We start from the raw sequence: 27,204 nt of genomic DNA on the forward strand, positions 1-27,204 counted from the left end.
TTTACATATTTCCAATTTCAGCCATAATATTCTTTTTCCATGCTTCTTTAATTTCTCTTAATACATAATAAATAAACAGTATCACTATCCACCCTTAATTCCTAATCACTTACAATAACATCAATTAATTATCTTATTTCTCCATTACAGAATATATTTCTCAAAATCCCCATCCCACTTTTTAACTTTGTCTTAATTAAAATTGTCTTCAAAATTAAACCAAATTACCATTTCACATTTCATCTGCTGTCCTGTTTTACTATAAACAGTATACATCATCATATTCAAATCTTACATTAAAACCCTTTAATTTAATTAACTATCCACGATTAATAATATTAATACAATTCCCTTAAATTTACTAATATTTACTTGTTTCCCTTCCTCCTTTCCACTGATTTTCCCTTCTTTAACCATTTTCTCATTGTCTCTCCAAAATTCCACTTCTTGATAATTTTCTCCTTTTTTCCCATTCTCTTAACTTCTTCTTCTTCTTTTTTTCTTTTTATATTTATTATATCTTTTCTTCTGACTCCTTTTTCTCACTTTTAGATATATTATTCAAATAGTTCTCCCCATGTTTTCTCCTAATCTCTTTCCACTATTTCCCTCTTTGCCTTTTGATTGATTCTTTTTTGGGAGATGTTCCCCATCTACTCTTTTTTTGCCACTGTAAATCCCAGTGAAATCATCTAACTGCTTTTTGCATTCATTTCCTTTTCCTTCAATATTATTTTCTTGCTCCTCATTTATGCTATCTTCTGCCACCTTCTTCCCTATTTCTTGTTCTATGTGTTCCAGCAAAATTTCTGACTTTTTATTACTCTTTAATGATTCACACATATTTTTTAACATCTCAATTAATTCCTCACACATCCAAGACTCCATATTGCCAATTTAAGAAAGTGTTAAAAATTTTAAATTATGTCACATTAATTAAAATTTAAAATCCATATAGTCTCTTTTTGTTTTCAAATAATGTCCAATTTAAGTATTTATCCAGTCCACTCCAAGTTAAATATTTGTATCTTCCACAGCCATTGAGATTCGAGACCAAGCAATGTAGAAAGATAGATACTCCTTAAAGATTCTCACAGTTTCCAAATTATCTTTTAGTGGTCAAGGTCACAGCTGTACTTTCCAGTCAATATTGCAGTACTTTCTTTCAGCCAGCAGATGTCTCTCCCAAATCCACAACATTTTCAAACCAACTAAATGTCAAAGCTGTCAAAAATATTTAAATCCACATAAAAAAATACTTTTCCTCAGGTTCTTTTCTTTTATTATTTTTAGTTTCTCCAAATCCAATTATAGATACAAAAACTTTCTTGGGCTTTAGTATTTTAGCCTCCTCTTTGTTCTTCTCCCTCCATAGAATTTCCCAAGTGCCAATTAGCCACTCATTTCATCTCCGGGACACCTTTTAATCCAATTCGAAATTTTCTTTTACCTGTGAGTTGGCCAATCACTCACCTGGTACCAGCACTCTGTTCAAACACCACTCCTGCACAAAAACTTAGTCTGGTTGCCCCAGCTTCAGAGTGGTCATTTTACAACGGCCGCCACCCCCGCTGCTGATCCAAAGAGCTGCCTCCAATCTTCTGAGGAACTTGCCTGTTCCTCTTGGTTTTCCAAGATGCTTCTCCTTCTTCACCATTCCTACAGGACAGTTCCGGTCCGAAGACCCCCCAACAGTGGTTCGTCTGGCTGGATTTTCGCGGAGCTCATCGGAGCCCACTATTTTTCCAGTTAGTCTTGCTGCGGTGCTTCCGGTTCCCTTTCTACTCTGAGTCAATTTTCAACAAAGCACTGGAAAACATTGATGCTGGCCTCAAAGTAAATGGTGTTCAGATCAACAATTTAAGATATGCTGATGACACAATTCTGCTTGCCAGTAAGCATGAAGACCTTCAGGTCCTCTTCAACAGACTCTCAGAAATATCTGAAAAATATGGCTTGAAGCTTAACACCTTAAAAACCAAGATCATGGTCATCAGCAAACAACCCATTAATTTACCACTGATAAATTCGGAAGGAATACCACTAGAAAAGGTTGAAAGGATCACGTACAGTGGTGGGTTTCTACCGGTTCACCCTGGTTCAGGCGAACTGGTAGTGGCAGCAGTGGGAGACTCCGCCCACCCACCATCATCACAGACGCTCTGCTCACAGTTCCAAACTGGTAGCGAAGGTAAGTGAAACCCACTACTGATCACATACCTTGGTTTTAATTTACATGAAAGCTGGGACATGATCAGTGAAGTAACAAGGATAGAGAAAGCTTGAACAGCATTCTTCAAAATGAAAAAGGTCTTCTGCAGTCACGACATAAGCCTAAGACTGAAAATCAGGCTTGTCAGATGTTATATCTTTTCTATCCTGCTCTATGGAGTACAGAGTTGGTCTCTGACAGAAAACCACTTGAAGAAACTAGAAGCATTTGAAATGTGGATTTACAGATGGCTGTTACATATAAGATGGGTTAACAAAATCACTAATGAGGAGGTGATAAGCCATCTGGGAAAGCAAAGGGAAATCATCAAAGCCATTAAAAAGTGAAAGTTAGAATATTTTGGACATGTGATGCGACACCCAGAAAAATATGGCATCCTTCATTTAATCATCTAGGGAAAGATTGAAGGCAAATGAGGTCCTGGCAGAAGAAGAACATCACGGCTTCAAGACCTAAGGGACTGGTTTGGACAAAACACAGCAGCACTTTTTCATGCGGCTGTTGACAAAAATAGGATTGTCAACATGATCACCAACGTCCGATGATGGATATGGCAGAAGGAGAAGCAGAAGGAAAAGAAAAGGAGAAGGAAAAGGAGAAGGAGAAGGAGATTAAAACATCTGGAAGGCAACTAATTGAGATTGTCTGGGACCTTTGTTATCTTTTCAAAACTCTAAGAAGTCTTTTTTGATTACAGTCAACATTTTCAATTCAACCACAAAATAAACTGAAGTTGTCATGACATAGTTCAAACAAATTGTTACCTAGATATGCCTCACAGTGGCAAAAATCTTAAATAAAAGGTACAGCTATGTTAATTGGCAAACACATTCTGAGTGACTGCCAAAACTTAGGCTTTTAGGCTCCTAGTCAAAACCTGAGTTAAAAATTTGAATTTTGAAGGGCAGCATGATTCTTTCCACTATTAGCAGAAACGTCTCTTGTTTGATCTTCTATACCACTCATCAAAATATTTTCCTTTGCCTGGATTAAATTTCAAATCCCTCCTAGCTAATCCATTATTGACATCAGACATTGATTTAACATTTATTGTATTTTCCGGCATATAAGATGACTTTTTAACACATTAAAATCTTCTCCAAAGTCGGGGGTTGTCTTATACGCCGGGTGTCGTTCTCCTGTAACCAGGCAGACCAGCCCGAAAGGCTCTGACGAGCCTTAAATGGCTCTGGCGATCCAAGCGCTGACGATCCCAGCTGAGTTGCCTGCTAATCAGGCAACTCAGCTGGGATCGTCAGAGCCATGTAAAAGGAAAAGTTTTCCCCCTCCAGCTTGCTTACCTTAGCTGCTAGTCGCAACGCTTGCCTTGCTTCGCTTGCCTGAATCCATCCCATCAGCAAGCAACTCCCTGCCTGCAATCAAGCAGGCAAGGAGCTGTGGACTTCAACTCCCAGAATTCCTCAGCCATCAAAACAAAGCTGGCTGAGGAATTCTGGGAATTGAAGTCTACAAGTCTTAAAGTTGCCAAGGTTGGAAACCCCTGTTCTATTGGGTAAGATTTTTTCCCCTTTGGGAGCTTTAAAAAAAATAGTTAATTGGGGTTTCTTTTAGTTGTTCTTTTTTAGACCTAGCCATTTAAAGTTTAGGAAGTTTTAAATGTAGTTTTCATATAAAAATAAAATAAAATAATATTTGTGCAGCTTTCTGAGATTTAGTGTGTTTCTGTAGTGTTTCACTCTAACTACACAAACACACAAAATCTCATAAAGATGTATGTGGAATTTTGTGTGTGTAAAGTGTGAAAGTTGTTTTTTTGGGCTTTTTGTGCTGTGTGAGGTTCCTGCTTGTTGCAGGGGCCATTTTGGGTCTAGCACAGCTGCTTTTACATTGTGGGTGAGCCACAATGTTGTGTTGTGTTGTGTGTATGTAAAGTGTTTTTTTGGGCTTTTTATGGCTGTGTGAGGTTCCTGCTTGTTTCAGGGGCCATTTTGGGTCTAGCACAGCTGCTTTTACATTGTGGGTGAGCCAGTTGATGTTTTTAAATTTTTATTTGGTGTGCATTGGAAGATGGGTAGTCTTATACGGCGAGTATAGCCCAAACCCTATATTTTAACAGGAAAAGTCGGGGGTCGTCTTATACGCTCCGTCGTCTTATAAACCGGAAAATACGGTACCTATCTTTTCAATACAAAACCTATTACAAAAGCTAACCAATCTTAAATCTTGGCAAGACAGTTTTTGAACAGAAAATATTTTTTTCTCCACTACCAGAAATAGAGGATATTCATCATAGCTGCATTGAGTCCATTTTTTGTTCTCCCATCGATTTCTATTCCTTGCAGCTGTCCACATTGTCTCTCATTCTACTCCAAAAAGTCTGCAGGTTTTCCATGATGTGGAAGGGATTGTCATCAGGGAAATTAGTAAAAAAAAAAAAAAAAAAGGCCATCCTAAAAACAGTATTGCATCCTTAAAGGGCCTGGATATTGTTTAATATTGCACAAGCAATCTAACAAAGGAAATTCATTTTATGACTTGCTGTAAGAAAGCTTCTTTTTCCTTCCTGCATATTTTTCATCCCTTTTCTTTTTGCACAAACATCCAAGGTTCTTCTGATCACCAATAGCATTTTTAAATGAATCTTTCATGCTTCTCCCTGTAATGTCCATTTGTTTCCATTTAAAAAGCTATTTATCTTTATTTAAAAGGAAATTGAGTCAGACACCCAAACAAACATGCTTTCATCACAGCACTTCCACAAAGTATCAGGAATCCCAGGTGTCTGGCATTGTTATCAGCAGTAAAATAAAGGTTCCTCATTTGTATCCTAATAACACTGCAAAAAATGGAGCCTCTTCAGCTCCAGTTTGGAATTTTCCACAGCAGAGTAATACAGTAAATAAGCTCTCATGTGTATGCATTCGTATCAGTATAATATATGTAGTTTTAAAGTTAATCTGAAAATGCAGGGCTACTATAAACATAAAATTATGAGGCTGTATGAAAAATGTGGAGAATCTGATATTTTTTCAATTTTTTTTTTTTGCTTTCTAGGATGAGCTGCTTGCAAGTGTTTAAGATGGCAATGCTGGGCACACTAATTTGTGAAAACTATTATTGCCTTTAAGGGGATTTATTCCTGAGTAGACCTGACAGATCAGCTAATCAGGAAGTGTCCGACTTAGATCATTGTCATAAATTCATTAGCTATTCCAATGTAAGTTATTCACTTCTGTTCTGAAATCAGCTTTCCTACCAAATCACTAATCTGCCTATATTACCATGTTCAATTCAGAGTAAAATTCAGAATAAAATTCATCCAAATCAGAGTAAAATTCATCCATTCTCGTGGAACACTCTGATGCATTACTGAAATGCTAATTATTATAATCTGCAGTAGACAGCAATACGTACACCCTAGTTCACAACGATTATGAAATCGGAATAAATTAAAAGATTCTACTTTTCAACCATCATTACCCTGAATACATTCACAATCAGAGGTGGGTTGCAGCAGATTCTGAACAGTTCTGGAGAACCAGTAGCAGAAATTTTGAGTAGTTCGGAGAACCGGTAGTAAAAATTCTGAGTGGCCCCCGCCCCATCTATTCTCTGCCTCCTGAGTCCCAGCTGATCTGGAGGAAATGTGGATTTTGCAGTAACCTTCCCCTGGATTGGGGACGGAATTGAGATTTTACAGTATCCTTCCCATGCCACGCCCACCAAGCCACATCCACCAAGCAATGCCATGCCCACCAAGCCACACCCACATAACCGGTAGTAAAAAATTTTGAAATCTACCACTGATTCACATACAGTACATTATACATGAAATATTAAATTTGATTAACTAATTTGAGCTTGTCTTTTAAATTAAGGATATTGTGATAAGTAACATCGTATAATTATATTTTTGCTTTATTTTTTAATCAAAATATTATTTTACTAAGATTATTATTGTTATTTTGGGGGCTTGATTTTGGATTTAAGGAAGCAAGGGGGTGCCCATTTGGGGAATTCAAATGAATCATTTTATGATGGTATCTTCCTAATCCTGTCAATTATCCAGCTACAAAAAATGTGATGCTGCAAGAATTTATTATCAGATATCATGTTATCTTTTTGTTTAATTAAGCTTCAGTATTATATAAAAGTGGTGACTCATATGTTTCAGAAGCATTTTTTAGCCTTTTTGGGGGGGGGGGGTGAAATTTGTCTGTTGAATTTATATTGTTGCCTCTGAACAGCTAGTAAAAGTTGATAGTATCCCTGAGGAAAAACAGGTGAGTAGATAAAGGCAAAGAGAATTATGTCATCCCCATAAATCTTTCTAAAGCAAACAATATTTCCATTCTTATTAAATGCTTTTTTAAAGATTGGAGTTTGCTTTGGTTATATTAAATCTTCTTCCAGGTTTGATGATAATTTGACATTGGACATCCATACAGATATGCTTTGTTTCCTAGATAGGTTACATTCTTCATAAAAAAAACCAAAACACCCTCGTAACATACATTTGGGAAGGACCAATAAACTACCAGATTGCCTTCTGAGCTACTTACCTGTCTCCTTAGATCATACAGGGAGGTTTAGGAGAATCCAGAAAAAATAATTCATGATATTAAAGCTTAAATCTTACTTACACACACCTATAGTTCAAGTGAATAAATCCTCCAAAATTCAGTGGGAAATTACGTCTGAATAGATATGCATGAAATTGAACTGTAACTCAAGGCCACAACTATTTTTTTTTTATTGAAAAAGTTTTACAATTACATTTTCTCCCCAATTCCCCCCCCCAACCCTCCCTAACCTCCCTAACCCACCCTAACCCACCCCTCCCCCCCGGACTTCCACAGAATATAATCCAAATCAAAATCCCCTTTTTATAAAACTTGAAACCCTCCACCCCCTGTATATTTTTCACATCTTCACAAAATTCAAATATTTCTATCTTTATATAATACTTTCAGTTAAAAGCTATCTGATATTTCCTAGTTTGATATTTATTCTGCACATAATCTATCCACTTTTTCCACTCCCATTCATAAGTCTCTTGTGAGCGATCTTTTAGGTATGCTGAAATCTTCGCCATCTCTGCAAAGCTGGCCATCTTCAAAGTCCATTCCTCAATAGTAGGCATAGCTTCATTTTTCCAATATTGACTTATCAGTAATCTCGCTGCTGTTATCATATACAATATCAACTTTGTTTCACCCAATGTAAAACCCTTAACTATACCCAATAAAAACAATTGTGGAGAAAACTGAATTTTTTTCTTCAAAACATTCTGCATAACCCACCAAATTTTTATCCAAAAAGCCTTCACTTTCTTACAAATCCACCACACATGATAATATGTGGCATTTAGGCAATCACATCTCCAGCATTTTGGTTGAACATTAGGGTACATGCACGACAATTTCTTAGTATCTAAATGCCATCTATAAAACATTTTATAAAAATTTTCCCTCAAATTCTGCGACTGTAAATTTAACATTCTGAACCCATATTTTTTCCCATGTTTCCAACATCACTGGTTCTGCAAAATTTTGTGCCCACTTAATCATGCAATCTTTAACCAATTCAGTTTCTGAATCCCTTTCTAACAAAACATTATGAAGCCTTTTAATATGCATTGGACCTTTCTCTTTTATATTTCTAACCAATTCTTCCTCATGCATCATTATACCAATTTTTTGGTCCTCTTTCCATCTCAATTGAAGTTGATTATACTGTAACCAAGTTAAATTAATCCCTTCTTCCAACAGTGTTTCTAAAGTCTTCAGTTGCCATCTGCCCGCACCTGCAAAAAGAACTTCTTTATATAAAAACCCCCTGAGTGACATTATATTTGTATTCCACATAATATGACCAAGATCCAGCCATAGCGGTATTTTGTAATCCCATTTGAGTCGGTGCTTCTTCCAAACTCTCATCAAGGAGTCTCTAAGTATGTGGCTTTTAAATACTTTATCCACTTTGTTCTCATAAAATAAGTAAGCATGCCAACCAAATTCAAGATCAAAACTTTCTATATTCAATATTCCAGTCTTTTTCCTTCCAAACCAATCACTTGCTTGGGTCAAAGCTGCTGCTTCATAATATAATTGTAGGTTTGGAAGTTTAAGACCTCCCCTTTCTGGAACATCTTGCATAATTTTCAGTTTCACTCTCGGTTTTTTCTCGTTCCAGACAAACTTATTCAATCCACTTTGCCATTCTTTCAATTGTTTATCACTTTTAAGCACCGGAATCATTTGAAACAAAAAAAGAAATCTTGGCAAAATGTTCATCTTAACTGCTGCTATTCTTCCAAGTAAAGACAGCTGCAGTTTTTTCCAAGTCTCCATATCTTTCTGTACATCTCGCCACAACACCTCATAATTATTTTGAAACAATTTCATATTTGATTCTGCAACCTGAACTCCTAGATATTTAACCTTTGGTACTATCTCAAAACCTGCCTTGCTTTCAAGTTCGTGTTTTCGATCTTGTGTCATATTTTTAACTATCATCTTAGTTTTTTTCTGGTTCAATCTAAATCCTGATACTGTACCATAATCTTTTATAATGTCTTTCATCTGGATTATTGATTCCATCGGCTGTGTTAGGGTAACAACCAGATCATCTGCAAATGCCCTTATTCTGTAATCCTCTTGCCTTATCACTATTCCTTTCAAGGTACTCGAGTCCCGTATTATGTTCAACAAGACTTCTAGTGTTAAAATAAATAACAATGGGGATAACGGACAACCTTGTCTTGTTCCTTTTTCAATATTAAAATCTGTTGTCAAACTTCCATTAATAATAATCTGTGCCTTTTGTTCTTGATAAATTGCTGAAACCGCCTGTATAAATTGATCCCCAAAGTCCATCTTTTTTAAAGTCTTTAATAGAAAATTCCAATCCACTCTATCAAAGGCCTTCTCCGCATCCAAGAAGACCAGCACTGCAGGGATCTGTTTATTCTTCTCAAGATATTCCAGTAAATCTATAACTTGCCTTACATTGTCCTTCATGTATCTGCCTTCTATAAATCCTGCTTGGTCACAATGAATCACCTCTTGAATAACTGGCATCAACCTGTTGGCTAATACTTTTGCAAATATTTTATAGTCATTATTCAGAAGAGATATTGGTCTAAAATTCTCAGGTTTTTTAGGACCTATTTGCTCTTTCGGTATCAATGAAATATAAGCTGTTTTCCATGATGGGGGTATTTTACCCCCTTGTTGTATACTACAAAATAAATCTTTAAGGTGCTCAATCATTTCTGCTTTTAAAGTTTTATAGTACACTGCAGTTAAACCATCCGTCCCAGGAGCTTTAGCTGTTTTCAATTGTTTAATTGCGGCAATAATCGCCTCGGTTGTTATAGGATAATTCATTCTCTCCTTTTGTTGATTGGTAATTTTTGTAACTCTTTTATTTTCTAGATATTTTTCTATAAGTCCATTCTGTGTGTCATCTTTGGCATATAATTTACTGTAATAATCTACAAAAACTTCTTTAATTAATTTTTGTTGAGAAATTTCCTTCCCTCCAATATCAATACTATCAATAATCCGTGTACTCTGCTTCTTCCTTAGTGTATAAGCCAACCATCTGCCCGGTTTGTTAGCGTTACAAAATCTGTTGTGTTTCGCAAATTGTAAATTTGTTGCTGTTTGTTCCGCCATGAGCATTTGAAATTGATCTTTCAGAAGTTTTATAGCTCCACGTATTCTTTCATCTGTTGGGTTTTTATAAGTAACTGTTCTTTATTCTTTATTTCTGCTTCCATTTCAGATCTTTTCTTTTGTCGATTCAATTTGTGTTTAGAGTTCATATGAATGAGTACCCCTCTCATATACGCTTTACTCGCATCCCACACGATTTCAATAGGGGTACCCTTATTCAAATTCATTTCAAAAAATTCTTTCATCTGCTTTTTAAGTTCTGTTATATTTTTTTCATATCTAAACAAATTTTCATTTAATCTCCATGATCTTCTCTCAGTCTTTCCAATCTCAATTTCTATCTATACTGGGCTATGGTCGGTTAAAGTCCTTGGAAAAATCTTTGTTCTTTTTGTTTTTACAAGTAAATCAGCTGATAGTAAAATAAAATCAATCCTAGAAAAGGATCTGTCTATCTGAAAAAAAAGTAAAGTCCAATTCTTTTGGGTTATGTATTCTCCAGATATCTTTTAATTCCAAATCTTCTTTCATATCAAAAAAAGTCTGACTTCGCAGAACTCTTTTTATCTATTTTAGAGTCAATTACTCCATTCCAATCTCCCATGATTAAAATAGATCTATAGTCCCATTGCAGTATTTTAGAATACAAAGTTTTGTAAAAATTATCCTGTTGTTGATTAGGAGCATAAATTCCGATCACTAGAATTAAGCCACTTACTGTATGCAGTTCAATTGCTATAAACCTACCACCTTCATCTGCTTCTATAATTTTAGCTGACAGTCTTTTATTTATATAAATAACCACGCCATTCTTTTTTTCCAAATTTGAGGCTATAAAATGTGTTCCTAATTTTGAGTTTATCAAATATTTTTGATCTTGTGTTCTAACATGAGTTTCTTGTAAACAAATTATATCATTATTAAATTGTCTCAAGTATGTAAATAATTTCTTCCTTTTCTGTGGTGAATTTAGTCCGTTCACATTCCAAGATAAAAACTTAATCGTCATATAGACTTTTTTGAAGCGACGAGCAGAATTGCCGAATATCTTCCGAATTGGTAGTCTTCGGCTTTGCTTCACATTCTTGTATATTACTCTTGACTCCCTTCTTGTATTGTTGTGGCTTGGGCCTTTCCTGTTGTTGCTTTTCTTTAAGTTGCTTAGAAATTGCTCGAGTTACACGCTGATCTTTAGCTTCACACATCCGGGCTAGGTCCAAAGCCACTTCTCTTGTAGTCTTAGGTGGTTCAATCACAATTTTCAAAGGAAGGTCTAGCAGGGGCTCATCCAGAAAACCTCCTGTAGCTCCCTGCATTTCTGCTGCCTCTGGTTCCACCTGCTTAAGCTGCTCTTCCATCTCTTGCTGAAGTTGCTTCTCCTTATCACTCTCCTTTATCTCCAACACAGTAGGTGTACGTGGGGATGGTGAACTCTCTTTAAAAACATTAGAATAAAATTGTTCTGCCTTCTCAACAATGTTTAATCGATATCTTTCTCCATTATACCTCAGGATTATGCCAGTTGGAGCATCCCACCGAAATGGAATTTGTTGTTTTTTTAATTCATTCACTAAAAATCCAAAATCTTTTCTATCTTTTAACATCTTAGGTGGTAGCTCTTTATAAACTCCAATCTGAGTTCCCTCCACTTGCACAGCAGAGAGAAAAGACTTTTGCAAAATATCGTTTCTCATTCTTCTGTCTGTGAAATATATCACCACATCTCTAGGCAATTGTCTTTGTCTGGCCACCCACGAATTCACTCTGTAAATTTATTCATTTTGTAAAAAATCTCTTCAGGGCTAATCTTTAACAACACAGATAGAGCATCAGCACAAATCTGTCTCAGGTCTTGTCTATCATTCTCTTTTATGCCTCTCAGCCTTATAGCGAATTCCATGGACCTGAACTGCATCATTGTAATTTCATTTTCAAATCTCTGCATTTTATTATCAGCATCAAAAAATTTATAATCAGTTTCCTTCATTTTAACATTCATTTCTGATTTAAATTCTTCCACCTTAGCATCCGTTTTAATAATTGCTTCTGACAATCCAGACACCACTGTCATTAATTTTTTAGTCACCTTATCATATTTCTCTTGCACCACCTCTTTAATTTCTTTAATCTCCTGCTTAATTTCCTGTTGTGATTTTTCAAATTTCTCATCCAGAGCCTGAGTAATAAAATCCTTTAAACTTTCAAAGTCAAACTCTTTTTTCTGGCTCTGCTGGCTGGGAGGCTGCTGTTCAGGTTTACGTGTGGGGGATCCCCCCCCCTGCCGCCTTCCCTTCCTGTTTGGTCTGCTTAGAAGCCATTCTGCCACGTAGGCTAGCTTTTCCAAAAAAGGAGATCCTTTTTCCTTTTCCACCACCACAAAGTCCTCTAAAAAATTCCCCCAGGTTTAATCAGATTGGGGATGAGATTAAAATTGAAGCAAGATCAGGTTTGTTTTAAAAGAATTTTTCCTTTCTTTTCCTCCTTGTTACAGACAGTGCAACTTTATAGCTAGTTGAAATAACATTGCTAGTTCACTCTCACTTTCAGCTCGTTAACGCTGAAGCCGGGCACCATTTTCAAGCAACTTTCTCTCACTCACGCGTCTACTTTGAATCGTAGGGGTAGTAATACTTGCATTTTCGAGGTTTCGAGGTTCAAGTTGTTATCTCCCCCTGGTTATTTGAGTTTACTTTGTTTAAATAGAGAGGTTGCTCCTGCCGCCTTGCTCTGCGCTGGGCAGACTCGTCCCACGCTGTCCGGAGTCTCGGCGAGCTGAAAGGGAGCCGCGCCTGTTTCCTCCCCAGAAACAGCTGTCTGGGGGCTCACAGAGGCTCAACCTGCTTCTCGCCCACTCTCTTCCACAAATCCTTTGGATTTGGGAACTTCCGAGCCGCTTCTCTGGATCGAAGCGGCTCTAACAGGCAGCGGGGCTGGCGGTCCAAAAACGGGACCGTCTTTCGTCGGCAGGAAGCAAACCGGAAGTCAAGGCCACAACTATTAAAACCAAATGAAATGCATCATCTGAATCCCACATAATTCTTTGTGACTTCATCTTTCTTGCAATGACAAGGAAGGAGTAAATCATTCTCTTCAGAGAGAGAGAGAGAGAAGGGAGAGAGAGAGAGGTTTATTTTTCTAATCAGATTCAATCCTTCTTAGTTTAACAAAGCTGAATTAGTGTTAGAAACAAGGCAATTAATATAGGTGTGCTTCAGTGGTGGGATTCAAATTTTTCTAATGTGGGCGTGGCTTGGTGGGCATGGCTTGGTGAGGCGGCACCTTTCTGTGAGTGACATCGAGCTGGCCATGCCCACCAAGACATGCCCACAGAACTGGCAGAAAAGGCAGCTCCTGCAGCTTGTCCCTTTATGGTCCCTCCCCCCACACATTGAAGTACCTTAAAGGGACACCACAGTCCAGCTGCCTTCCAAGCAGCTCTGCTGCGATGCCATCCCTCTGGTGCAGCAGGCCATTCTCCTGGCCGTGTCTGGCAATGGGGTGCGGCCACACACACGTACCGGCAGGCAATGGGGTGCACATGCATGGCCAGCGAGAAGAACAGGGCAGTGATGGCAGCAATGGGACTTCAGGCCTCTTTTTCAGCCTGTAGTTTTTAGTAGTTTTTGGCACAAGAAGCCTGCAACCACCGCCTCTTTTTCGGCATGAGAAGCCTCTTTGCCAGCTGGAACCGAGCCAGCAAGAGGATTCTTGCACCAAAAAAGAGGTGGTGGCTGCAGGCTTCTTGTGCTGAAAACTACTGGCTGAAAAAGAGGCCTGAAGAAGTCCCATCACCGCCATTGCGGTTGCTGCCCTGTTCTTCGCACCGTCCGTGCACGTGCACCCCATTGCCTGCCATTCACGGCCAGACCCGGCCAGGAAAACGGCCTACTGCACCAGAGGGACAGTGTCACAGCAGAGCTGCTGGGAAGGCAGCCAAAAACTACCTGCAGCTGGAGGCTCGCCAGCCGAGCCAAGCTGGGGACCCCCACCAAGGCATTGACGAAGGTGAGAGAGGCAGAGGGTGAGCAGGTGGCATGCAGGTGGAGGCCCGGGGAAGGCCAGAGATGGGAAATGGCACATTCGTTCCCTTACCTGGCCAAGGCGAATGGCGAGTGGGTGGAGGCTCCGACCAGGGCCTCGGGGAATGGCACCTCCCTGGTCCCCGACCTGAGGTGAAGGGTGAGCAGGCAGCATGCTTACCTTTGGTGAGCAGAGCAGGAGAGGCATGGAGGTGAGCCAAGGCGAATAGCTGGGCTGCATGGCGAAGGCAGCATATATAGGATGGGGGTGGGCAGAGTGGGTGAGGCGAGCAGGCAGGTGGGGGTGACTGGCAACCAGGCGAGCGGGGGTGGGGCCAGCCAGAGGTGGTATTTGCCAGTTTGGCGAACCAGTTAGAATTTCCACTACTGGTTCTCCCAAACCAGTCTGAACCGGCTGAATACCACCTCTTGTGTGCTTACTGTAAGGAAGGAACCCCATGCAACCTATTATAGCCCCCGTGCCAATTTTATTCTTAGCAAGCCAAGGAGTCTGCTCTGTCCAGCTTCCTAAACTGTGTAAAGAACCAATATCTCACACAAACATCATATTAAAAACTGTTTCTCTTACTTGATTGCATTTCAAAGATATTTTGTCCTCCTATCTGCAGGAATGGGGGAGGGAAAAAACTGCAAAATATTTCATTGGATGCAATTTTTGGACTGTTGCTTTTCAGGGGGGAAGAGATCCTGCCTCAAATGACAATTTTGAGGGAACATAGTTGAGAATGCATGCCGGGGGGGAGACCTCTTGTGACAAATTAAAAGCTACTTGTAAAAACTAATTTATGCTTTAATCAAGTTAATAAACGGAAAAGGAAGCAAGTACTGTAGACATAGGAGGAGAACAAAATTTTGAATAGAAAGTTGAGTAAACGTAACTCTTCAGTGATTTTTTCTCATATTCTTCTATATTCAAGGTAAATCTAAACAATGTTTTAAATGTTGGCCAGAATTAATATTGCTTTTTCATCCTTTAATAATATTGAGACTACTAGCCAAATACTCAAAATGAGATTTTGTTCACTGTAAACAGTCCAATTGGCCAGCTTTCCCTGCCTGGTACTTTACTTTTTACTTTTTAGAATTGAAAGATTGAATAAATAAATTGAATGAATAAATTGATAAATTGAATAAATAAAATAGTAATACATTAGAACAGCAAATGGCTTCTTTTCCTCAGACAATTCTTTTTTCATGCCAAAAGCCTGACCTGTGTATTTGCACCTAGAAATGTTGTTCCACCTTAGGTATGGTTTCCTATATAGGTAGTCTTTGACTTACAGCAGTTCATTTAGTGTTCGAAGTTACAACTGCATTGAAAACAGTGATTTATGCCCATTTTTCACACTTACGATCATTGCAGATCATGTGATTAAACTTCAAACATTTGGAGGTCCCAGGGTGATGTCGTGGGGGTGCGGTGCGAATGAAACGGGGCTCCATTTCTTTTGCCCGATTTTTCACATTTGAAGGCACTTATGGGCGAAGCTGGATCCTGGAGGGACCAGCAATATAGAGGGGAAGCTCCAGGGGTAACGGGGAGAAGAGTGATCTCCCATTACAGGAACCCCTTGAATCCGGCGCGAAAGAGATCAGCCTTTATGGCGGATCCAGAGGTGTGACAGCCTGTCTGAATGGAGTAGGAAGAGAAGAGAGGGAAGCAGCGTGAAATATTGGTGGAGATTGATGAACTCAAATCGGATACCTGATTGATCCTGATTGACCCTCTGAGATCTTGAGACCTACAAACTACATTTGCTGATAAGTGAGTCTCCAAGGTGGAAAAAAAGTGGCGATTTAGTGGTGGGAATGGAGGCTTGAGAAGATGGATACTGATATTGACAGATCGAGAGGAAGGAGTGATTGAAGGTCTGAGCTGGTATTTCTTGGAAATCTTAAGGATAGACTAAGCATTTGGACTGGGATTGTGACGAATCTTTGCGGTTTGGAAAGAGAATTCCTATAAGAAGTTTTTGATAGAGATGGTGAAGTGGAGAAGTGATAGAGACTGTGCTAAATAGGAGGAGGGTGACATTTTAGAAAGAGACGAAGAGTAGCTGATACAATAGCAATAGAAATGGACAAAGAATTTGTCAGTTATCTCCAAATATTGGTGGACCTCATTGGTCCACCAGATATAAACCAGATATAACTTTATAGCTATTTTGTATATATGCTATCTACTCTTATCTCTATATATGTATAAGTGTTTATATAAAAGCTAGACTGAGAATCATATATATATGTATATATATATACATATATGTTTTCTCAGGTTTTCGCGGGTGTTTGTATGTAGGTCTTTGGTTATTCGGGTCTTCTCCCACGTAGAATTGGAAGTGTCTTGGCGACGTTTCGACGAAGTCTCATTCGTCATCTTCAGGCTGGTGTTCTCGGCTTCGTGCTTCCAGGAGCAATGTGAGATCGCAGCTGTCTCTTCCTTTTAACTGCTAGTGGGGGTGTGAGCTGATTGGGTGGGAACTTGGCTGTGTTGTGATTGGGTGGAGGTGTGTTCTGATTGGTTAGGGGCTTGGCTGTGCTCTGATTGGATGGGGGGTTGGTTGTGCTCTGATTGGCTGGGGGTGTGTTCTGTTTGGGTGGGGGCTTGGTTGTGCTCAGCTTAGTCTGAGTTGCAGGGGGATTTGAGCTGGTGAGCTGCGTTGTTGTTTGGCTTTGTGTTTGTGGCCGTGCGAGCTCTTCATGGTGGGTGTCAGTCTGCTTCATGTATGGATTGGAGGGGTTTAAAGTGGCTAATGATGCAGCTGCGGTCTGGCTTCTGGTCCTTGGTCGTGGCTCATTATTGACTGACATTACTGACTCATTATATACACTGATGTATATTATAAAGAATTAACTTAAAAGAGAATATTATATATTACTCTATAAATATCTACAAATACACTGTATAGCAGTGCATTGATTTATAAAATATTAAAAATTTACATTTAACTTTACAATTTTATATATATCTAAAGCATAACTCTTAAAACTTGTATAATATTTGTAACTTTATGGTTGTAAGGGAAAACTAGATTTAGATTGCTATCTATATCAATAGTCAGAATCTCTAGACTACATTATTAATCTTAGATTACAATATATTAGGGATTATATTATATTACGGATAACGTGGTCATTGTTGTAGGTATATCAATATAATATACTATATATTATCTAATTCCAAATAACAACTGATGTATGAAGAGTGTCTAGATTAGGGAAATTATATACCGTGTTTCCCTGAAAATAAGACCCTGTCTTATATTTTTTGAACCCTGAAATAAGCGCTTGGCCTATTGCCATGCGCTCAAAAGCCCAATTGAGCTTATTATCAGGGGATGTCTTATTTTGGGAGGAAACAGGGTATAAGAGAAGTAGAAACCTGATAGGTAAATAGTAGTTGATTCTTCTTTAGGATTCTGAAAACGACAAGTATGACGATGATTACGAAAACAGGAAAAAACAACAACAACAATGATAGCCTCCCCATCGGGACAATGCTCAATAGAAAATATGTTGGGTGGCAAGAAATCAGGCTCTTCATTGAGTCAGCAGAACATGCAGTTGACCCTTATTATGATCCAAGAAATAATAATGAAAACACAGGTGTCTATAATGAAAAATCATGAAGAAATGAAGAGCGAGATGGGGGAGGTGAAAGGAGACATCCGTAAACTGAATGATAGAATAGGAATGATACAGGAGGCAATTTCCAGAAATGAAAATAAAGACAGTGGAAGCAAGAACAGAACAAACAGAAAAGAAATTAGAAATAATGGACCAAAAATTGATGGTAGCGAATAGAGATCTGGAAGAGGCAATAGTCCACCTGGAAATGGAGAAATCAGCTTTTTTTCTGAGATTCCAAAATGTAATAGAAAACAAGGAAGAAGACCTACTAAATCTCATGGTAGAACTGCTAGCCGACATTCTGCAGAAAAGTAAACAAGAGACTTAAAATGACATATATGAGATCTATAGAATCCATATTAATTATGCACATCAACATAAATTGCCAAGAGAAGACCATGTGATATTTGCAAGGAAAACAACTAGTGATGAAGACTATAGGAGGACAAGAGATGAGCCACTGATTTACAAAGGAAAAGAAATCTTAACCCTGAAACAAGTCCCAAGAAGGGTCAGGGAACAAAGAAGAAACTACCATTCTCTATCCTCACAACTGGTTAAATATAAGGTAATGTTTAAATGGCTCATTCCTGAAGGTGTGCTGGTCTCATGGCAAGAAAAGAAATTTAGAATCGACACTTTGGACAAGGTGCAAGAATTCTATGAACACTACCTAACTGCAAATGAAGAACAAGATAGTAGAGAAGATATAGAAAGCAAAAGCCAAGAAGAACAGCAATTAGAAGAAAAAGAGTCAGACCAAGATGTAAGAGAATGGAAGGAAATGGAATGCCAGGAAAGAGAAGGTGCAAGGACAAGAGCGCAAAGAGAGATAAGAACAAAGAGAGAACTGAAACTTACACATAAACAATAAGATGGAAGAAGAAATTAAGCTGTTATCAATGAACATCAATGGAATGAACTCTCCGGCTAAAAGAAAACAAATGTTAACAAAACTTAAAAAATAAAATGTGGACATTATTTGCTTACAAGAGGTCCACATTAAGAAACAACATGGTAGTATTTTAGAATTTCCCATATTAGGAAAACTCCATCTGGCCCTGGCACAGAAAAAGAAGAGGGGTATAGCAGTATATACAAGAGTGGTTGAAATTGAAACAGATCTATGCTGATGAAGAGGGAAGAATTTTATTGATAGAAATAACAAGTCAAAAACAAATGTTGCTTGCAATAATTTACGCACCAAATACCAATCAGAAGGAATTTTACCACAAATTACACCAGAAAATAATAAAATCAGAACAGGAAAATGTATGCCTAATAGGAGATTTCAATGCAGTAGTAGATACCAAGAAAGATTACACAAGCAATAAACTATGAAGCCCATCCCGAGAAGCAAGTAGTGCTAATATTTATGGATGCGCAAAAATTTGATAACTTAAATTGGCAGTCCCTCATTAATCAATTAAATATTATGAACTTTGGAGAAAAAATTATAGGGATGATCAGGGCGTTATATTCCAGCCAAACAGCAAAAATAATATTAAACGGGGGAAATAACGGACAAATTTAACATAACCAAAGGGGTAAGACAGGGATGCCCACTATCTCCCCTTTTATTTATCCCATCATTAGAAGTTCTACTGACACATATTAGGCAAAAGCAAGAAATAAAAGGATTGAGAATAAAAAAGGAAGAGTATAAAATACAAGCCTTTGCTGTCGATTTGGTTTTTATTATAGAAGACCCACTAGAGACAGGAACAACATTAATACAAGAAATAGAAGAATTTGGCAAAGTAGCAGGGCTTAAAATAAATAAAGAGAAGACAAAGATAATAGTTAAGAACCTTACCCATAGTCAGAAAGAGGAATTGGAAGAGAAATTGGGAATTCAGACAGTTAAGAAAGTGAAATATCTTGGAATTTGGCTGACTGCAAAATGCTCATCTATCAAAGAGGACAACTATATTAAATTATTACAACAAATACAAAAAGATTTGGATAACTGGGTGAAATTACAACTATTACTAATTGGAAGAATTGCTACAGTCAAAATGAACATATTACCTAAAATCTTATTCCTCTTCCAAACTGTACCAACAAAATTAGGAAGGAAATTTTTTGAAGAATTAAACAAAGTAATACTAAAATTTATTTGGCTAGGGAAGAAATCCCGAATAAAATTAAAACTTCTACAGGATAGTAGAAATAAGGGAGGCTTTGGACTCCCAGATTGGGAACTCTATTATCATGCAGCAGCTGTGACATAGCTAAAAGACTGGATAAATCTAAAAAACAAAAGAATACTGACAATAGAGGGCCATGATCTGCAACTCGGCTGGCACGCATTTATCTGGGAAGGGAAAAACAAATCACACTCATATTTCCAGAGACACCAAGTGAGAGATGCCCTGCTATATATTTGGGAGAAAATCAAGAAAAAACATATTAAAATTCCAATCTGGTTGTCAACTATGGAGACAATGATTTATCCCAATGTATTAGATCTAAATAAGATAGTAAGGTATAAAGAGATATTGGATGAGCAGGAGGATTAAAGTCTAACCAAGAGTTAAAATGCCAAGGAATAGAGATAGATTGGTGGCCATATCTACAAATTCGGACGAGATACAAAGAAGACCTAGAATGAGCGTTGGTCTTACCTGATACACCACTTCTAGTCACTAGGAAACGCCGGTCACTAAAGGGTTACAACCAAGCCAGTAGCTCTAGGACCGAGTCCACCAACAAAAGAAGCCCCGCCTCTTCCTGTATCCAGTTTGAGACGAGGACGAAAGGTAGACTGTCGTGTCTGTAGAAAAATAAAGGAAAGGTAAAAAATCCCCAGGACCCACCCCCCTCTGTCAACAGCCAAAAGCCAGCACGAGAGGTGCCGGACCAATTGGGAGGGGGTGACCGGCGTTTCCTAGTGACTAGAAGTGGCGTATCAGGTAAGACCAACGCTCATTCTCAGTCACGGAGGAAACGCCGGTCACTAAAGGGATATACCAAAGCCCGTGTACCTATTGGGAGGGAGAAGGCCGGCGCCTCTCCTGGTCCTGGGAAGATACCCGCTGCAGCACACGTCTTCCAAAGGAGGCTTCCGCCGATGCATAAACATCCAACCGGTAATGCCGGATAAATGGAGATGGAGACGTCCAAGTAGCGGCTCGGCAGACCTCCTCGAGTGAAGCTTGGGTAGACCAGGCAGCCGAAGTAGCCGCGCTCCTGGTAGAGTGGGCTGTAACACCACGAGGCACTGGCAACGATTGAGCTTCGTAAGCTAAAGAAATGGAAGCCCTGAGCCATCGACCCAAGGTAGTAGAAGAAACCTTTGACCCCATGGACTGGGGTTGGAAAGACACAAAGAGAGCCTCGGAGCGACGAAAGGAAGAAGTCCTGGAGATATAAATCTTGAGAGCCCGACGAACATCAAGCTTGTGCCACACAGTCTCCAAGCGATGACGGGGGAAAGGACAGAAGTTGGGAAGAATGATCTCTTGAGAACGATGAAAAGTTGAATTGATCTTTGGAATAAAAGCTGGATCCAATCTCAAAATTACTCGATCAGGATGAATAATACAGAGATCCTGGCGAACTGAGAGGGCAGCCAACTCCGAGATCCTTCTAGCCGAGGTGATAGCCACTAGAAAGGCTGCCTTAAAAGACAAGAACTTCAGCGAGACTTCCCGGAGAGGTTCAAAAGGAGGACCAGTAAGAGCTAACAGAACCTTATTCAGGTCCCAGGTGGGAAACCGATGAACAGCCGGAGGACGTAGATTGGTTGCGCCTCTGAGGAATGAACGGATGAGAGGATGAGTGGACACCGACTCAGCGGTGCTGCAGGTGAGGATAGATGAGATGGCAGAGATTTGCCTCCGGAGGGTATTGGGAGAAAGCCCCGAAATGAATCCATCGTGAAGGAAGCCCAGGATGTCAAGAATGGAAGCAGCAGTAGGAAGGACCTTCTTACGGCGACACCAGGCAGAGAAGGCCATCCAAGTGGCATTGTAAATACGGTTCGTTGATCCTCGACGGGAGGCCTGGATCATAGAAATTATTTCCGAAGGCACCCTGGCTGAGGACAGGAGGAACCGCTCAACCTCCAGATGGTCAGCCGGAACCACTGAGAGTCTGGATGAGCTAGACGGCCCTGCCACAGAGATATTTTGTCGGCCGGGATCTGCCAATGGGGAGCAACAGAGAGAGCCATCAGATCCGCAAACCACGGTTGTCTGGGCCAGAAGGGAGCCAGAAGGATGAGCTCGGCTTGTTCCTGCAACAGCTTCCTGATGACCCTGGAGATGAGGGGAAGAGATGGGAAAGCATAGAGAAGAAGACCACAAGGCCACGGGCTGATCAAGGCATCCACAGCTTCGGCTCCCGGGACAGGAAATCTCGTGTAAAACCTCGGAAGCTGGTGGTTGGATTCGGACGCGAAGAGGTCCACTGCTGGAAGGCCGAAGTGATGCACGATGTCCTGGAACAGAAGTGGATCGAGGCTCCACTCCGTCTGGTCCACCACCGATCGACTGAGAGCGTCCGCCTGAACATTTGCTGACCCTGAGATGTGAGAGGCGTGGATGGATGCCAAGTGACTCTCCGCCCACCTGAAGAGACGAGATGCCTCCCTCATGAGAGCCTTGGAGCGGGTCCCTCCTTGCCGGTTGATGTGGGCCTTGGCAGCTACGTTGTCTGTTCTGATCAAGACATCCAGACCTCGAAGGAGAGGAGCGAACTTGCGAAGAGCTCGGAAGATGGCTCTGAGCTCCAAGATGTTGATGTGAAGTCCCCTCTCCTGGACCGACCACTGCCCTTGGGCCAGCTGAGACCCCAGGTGAGCCCCCCATCCGAAGAGGCTCGCGTCCGTGGTGATGCTCACGCGTTGAGGCACTCTGAACAGGCATCCCTGAGCAAGAGCCGGAGAGGTCCACCATGCCAAGGACCGGAGAACTTGAGGAGTCAAGGGGACTCTGGCCTCTGACGTGCTCCTGCGAGACCGTTGAAACGGAAGTAAAAACCACTGAAGTTCCCGGCTATGAAACCGAGACCAGGGAGTGATCCCGAAGGCAGAAACCATTTTCCCTAGCAAGCGGGAAAGCCCCAGGAGGGAAAAAGAGCGAGAGGCCTTAACCTGACCTACCAGCTCAACAACGCTGTCCTGACGATTCTGAGAAAGGGAAACCTGCAACCTGACAGAATCAATAACAGCCCCTAAATGCTGAATGCACGTGGAGGGAACTAGATTGCTTTTAGAACGATTAACCAAAAAACCATGGGAATGCAGGGTCTGAAGGGTGACCTGAATATCCTCATTACCCCTAACCTCAGAACTAGACAAAATAAGAATATCATCTAGATAAAACAAAACTCTAACAGGAAAAGATCTCATATGGCCCGATAAGGCAGCCATGATCTTTGTAAAGACCCTAGGAGCTGAGGAAAGGCCAAAGGGAAGGGCTCTATACTGATAATGCCTACCCCGATAACAAAAACGGAGGTATTTCCGATGGTCCGGAAAAATGGGCACATGGAGATAAGCCTCCGTCAAATCGATGGAAGACAAAAAATCACCTGGACGGATCGAAAGGAGAATGGTCTGGAGGGATTCCATCTTGAACCGACGATAGACTATATATCGGTTCAAGGATTTAAGATCCAATATGGCCCTCCAGCCTCCTGAAGCCTTGGGAACTAGAAACAAACGGGAATAGAATCCCTGGCCAACTTCCCCTAGGGGAACACATTGAACAGCCCTAATCTCCAAAAGGTGTTGAATAGCCTCATCTAGCAGAACCCTCTTGGACCTGACATGAGAGACAGGGCACCTGACAAACAAGTCAGGGGGAACAGAAGAGAACTCAAGGGTCAACCCAAACCTAATAGTACGTCTAATCCAGGGGTCTGAAACTGAACAATCCCATTGGTCAGCAAAAAATGCTAACCTACCTCCAATTAAGGAGTCAGAGATAGGAAAAGGAGAACTAACGGGACCTGCGAAAGGGACGCCCCCTACCCCCCCTGAAGGGTCTGCGGGGAGGGAAACGGGACCCCTGCCTGACCTGGAAATCCTGCTGTTGTCCGCCCCTGGGCTGAGGGTACCGCTGAGGCCTGGACTGGAAGGAAGAGAAGTCGGAGCGAAAGGAATGGCTTCGAAAGGAACCCTGCTGACGAGGATCAGATCTTCTCGATAAGGCGGGCAGAATCTTGCGATGATCCTTCGTCTCGATGAGGAGTGGGTCCAAGGCTGGGCCGAAGAGATAGTTCCCCGAGAAAGGAGCTGAAGCCAGTCTCCACTTGTTCCGAACATCTGCCTGCCACTGACGAAGCCACAGGAGCCTACGAGAAGTGACTGAAGCCCCGATAGCCTTAGCTGAAAACCTTGCCGCATTCAGAGTAGCATCAGCAGAGAACTCAACAGCAGCTAGGATCTTGTTGATGTCCTGGTGAGATCGCATATCAGAAGGAGGCAGCCTTTCCTGTAATTGGCGAAGCCAAAGGATGGAGGCCCTGTTAAAAAAGGAAGCTGCCGAGGAGGCCTGAATTGACCAAGCAGAGGCCTGGTGGTCCTTGACCAAGGAGCGTTCCAACTTCTTATCTTCAGGGCGCAGGAATTCCTCTGACGGACCAGTAAGAGGAGATGCAGAAGAGAGGGCGACGATGGGAGCATCTACAGAAGGAACTTGAAGAATATTAGCAAAATCAGATGCCATATTATAAAATCTTTTATCTAGACCATTGGGAACCGGGCCAGAACTAGGAGAAGACCACTGTCTTTGAACGACATCAGAAAACAGCTTGGGAGCTGGAACGACCTCTGCACGAATGGAAGGTTCCTGAAATAATAATGATGAAGAGGGATGCTGAGAAGATGGTGTAGAAGCCCCTTGAGAGGAAGGAGTAGAAGAAATTCCCAGGCCAGTAACATTTTGAGCTTTAAATAGAAGGGATCTGAATAATTGAGGCTTGAAGAGACCAATGAAGGAAGGCTGGTCTGGTTCAAGGCCTTCATCCTCCGAGAGATCTTGATCAGGGGCAATTTCCCCCTCAGACAGGGAACCTTGACTTGCATTTTCCGGGGAATCCGCCCTTTCTTCACATTGCACAGGATCAGCAACCATCTGGGCCCTCACAGAACGACTCTGCTGACTCACATAACTGGAGGCCTCAGAAGAGGCCCTTTGCTGAAGGCCTTCAGCAATACCCTGCCTAATTGAAACAGAAACAAGTTCAGCTAGGGCAGGAGTTAAATTTACAGGAGCCTCAGACCCCTGAATGCAGGTTTGGGCTTGAGCCTCAGGAAATTCTTGCCTTGGGGGGGCCTGAATAGAAACAATTGGAGATAGAGGCCTAGCAGCAGGAAAAACTGAAGAAGCATCAGCAGCTACATTCTCACCCAGAGTAGACTGATCAGGAGAAAAATCATGTTCAATTTGAATTTGGGAAGAAGGAACAGCCACATTGGAAGTAGGGAAGGCAGGAGATTTAGAAGGCCCCACAGAAGGAGATGAAACTCTAGAGGCCTCTGAAGCAGCTTTTTGAAAGGCCTTTTCCATGGCCTTATGCCTCCTGGTCTCTTCTCTTGATGATGTAGCAATATTAGCACTCTTGGAGTGAGTGGATCTAGTAGAAACTCTGGCTGCCTTGGGAGGAACAGAATCCCCTGAGGAACTTTCTTTAGGATCAGAAGAATGGCCCCTTTTTCCTTTGCTTTGGGATTTATTGCTCCTAGCATCAGCCATGATAAAGCAGAAATTTACTTTTGCAGCTCAGAATAAATGCAAAGGATAGAAATCACCCTTAAATGCACCCACAGGGAATAATTGGAGGTTCAGGTAACTCACTGCGCCAGGAGAGAAGCAGAGTAGAATCCAGGAGCCAGGAAGATTACTCAGGAGGCAGGAAATAGCCACTAGCCAAAGGGCTTAACAGCGTGGCAAAATTGGGCGTGGAAAAGCCTTCGCGCCAGAAGTTAGCAGCCAGAATCCTCCAACAGCAACAGGAGGCAGGGAAACCTCTCCAAAAGCCTCCAAAATCCTTTGAAAGTGCTGCAAAAGATAGGGCGATGCAAAACGCACGTGGGCGTTGCTGCAGGGCTGCTCAGGGCCACTGGAGCGTTTCTAGCACTCCCCAGCTGATTCCAATAAAGTTTAGCCACTTTTGAAGAAAACTCCAGCAATTTGAGCAGAAAGGAGCAAACTAAGTAGAAATAAGCCAGCAATGGCCAAATAACTCCCCCACAAAGAGTTAATGAGAGAGAGAACTAACAGACACGACTGTCCTCTACCGGACCGAGTCTAAAAACTGGATACAGGAAGAGGCGGGGCTTCTTTTGTTGGTGGACTCGGTCCTAGAGCTACTGGCTTGGTTGTAACCCTTTAGTGACCGGCGTTTCCTCCGTGACTGAGAACAATACGGCTTCTACAAAGAACAAGAATTGGATAAAATATTACAGGGGACATAGGAAAAAATGATATCTAAAATATATAATTATTTTTTAAGATTTAAAATGGAGGAGGAAAACAGTTATGAAAATACTTTGGGCTAAAAATTTTGGTTATAATATTGAACTAGAACACTGGGAAAAATTATGGGAAAATTAACAGTCAGCTTCCTACAAAGAAAACCTATACAAAATGTTCTATCGTTGGCATTTACCTCTGGCAAGATTGGCCAAAATGTTTCCAAATAGATCGGCGGAATGTTGGAGATATAACTGCAAACAAGGATCATTCTTCCATATGTGGTGGACTTGCCCAAAAGCTAGGAAGTACTGGGTCAAAATAAAGAATTGGCTAGAAGAAACTACGGAACAGAAAATTGGGTGTGGCCAACTTTTTTTTTCTTTTAAAGCCATTTTTTTCTACAACCTCTTCAGCCGAAGAGGTTGTAAAAAAAATGCTTTTAAAAGCCTCTGACGATCAGGCAACTCAACTGGGATCGTCAGAGGCTTTTAAAAGTATTTTTTCTACAATCTCTTCAGCCGAAGAGGTTGTAAAAAAATGCTTTTAAAAGCCTCTGACGATCCCAGCTGAGTTGCCTCATCATCAGAGGCTTTTTTTTCTTTTAAAAGCCTCTGACGATCCCAGCTGAGTTGCCTCATCATCAGAGGCTTTTTTTCTTTTTAAAACATTTTTTTAAATGCTTTTAAAAGCCTCTGATGATCAGGCAACTCAGCTGGGATCGTCAGAGGCTTTTAAAAGCATTTTTTCTATAGAAGAGGTTGTAGAAAAAAATGCTTTTAAAAGCCTCTGACGATCCCAGCTGAGCCACGCGATCATCAGAGGCTTTTTTTTTACTTTTAAAAGCATTTTTTCGGCCAAAAACGTTGTAGAAAAAATGCTTTTAAAAATAAAAAAAAACCTCTGATGATCGTGCGACTCAGCTGGGCATGGGGGGGCCAGGGATTTTTGCTACCGGTTCTCCAAACCGCCAGCCGCCCTCGCTATCGGATTGGCAATCCGGATGGAACCAGGAGCATTTCACCCCTGAAGTAAATTGATATAATTAAGTAAATATAGAATATATAGAATATCAATCTATGAAAATTGGAAAGTACGTAAATATGAGTAATACTGGTAGTGGAACGCTGTAAAGAATGGAAACATGGTGTAAAAGTTGAAATATATTTAATAAAAAATTATTTTTTAAAAAAAAAACTTCAAACATTTGGCAACTGACTTATATGTATTGA

At 40.7% G+C, this 27,204-nt stretch overlaps 2 protein-coding genes across 3 annotated transcripts in view; both read right to left on the bottom strand.

Moving 5' to 3' along the window:
• Positions 1-27,204, bottom strand: part of NHS (NHS actin remodeling regulator) — a 540,422-nt gene that overhangs the window by 476,860 nt on the left and 36,358 nt on the right. The gene's annotated exons all lie outside the window — the stretch shown is intronic.
• LOC117675694 (uncharacterized) lies at positions 20,140-26,422 on the bottom strand. The gene is made up of 3 exons (XM_034434618.3): positions 23,573-26,422; positions 20,534-22,501; positions 20,140-20,322 (listed from the first exon to the last, which is right to left on the bottom strand). Exons 1-2 carry the CDS (start codon positions 25,250-25,252, stop codon positions 20,534-20,536), a joined length of 3,648 nt encoding a protein of 1,215 aa, XP_034290509.2. The 5' UTR covers positions 25,253-26,422; the 3' UTR covers positions 20,140-20,322.

Source organism: Pantherophis guttatus, chromosome 5 (genome assembly GCF_059756535.1).
Source record: "Pantherophis guttatus breed Tessera chromosome 5, ASM5975653v1, whole genome shotgun sequence".
Classification (NCBI taxonomy): domain Eukaryota; kingdom Metazoa; phylum Chordata; class Lepidosauria; order Squamata; family Colubridae; genus Pantherophis; species Pantherophis guttatus.

Excerpts from the sequence above, each read along its gene's own strand:
- LOC117675694 (XM_034434618.3), bottom strand. The coding sequence starts at position 25,252 with ATGGCTGATGCTAGGAGCAATAAATCCCAAAGCAAAGGAAAAAGGGGC. Across the intron at positions 22,502-23,572 it reads GACAACAGCAGGATTTCCAG|GAGCACGTCAGAGGCCAGAG; the intron begins GTCAGGCAGGGG and ends ACGGTCTCGCAG.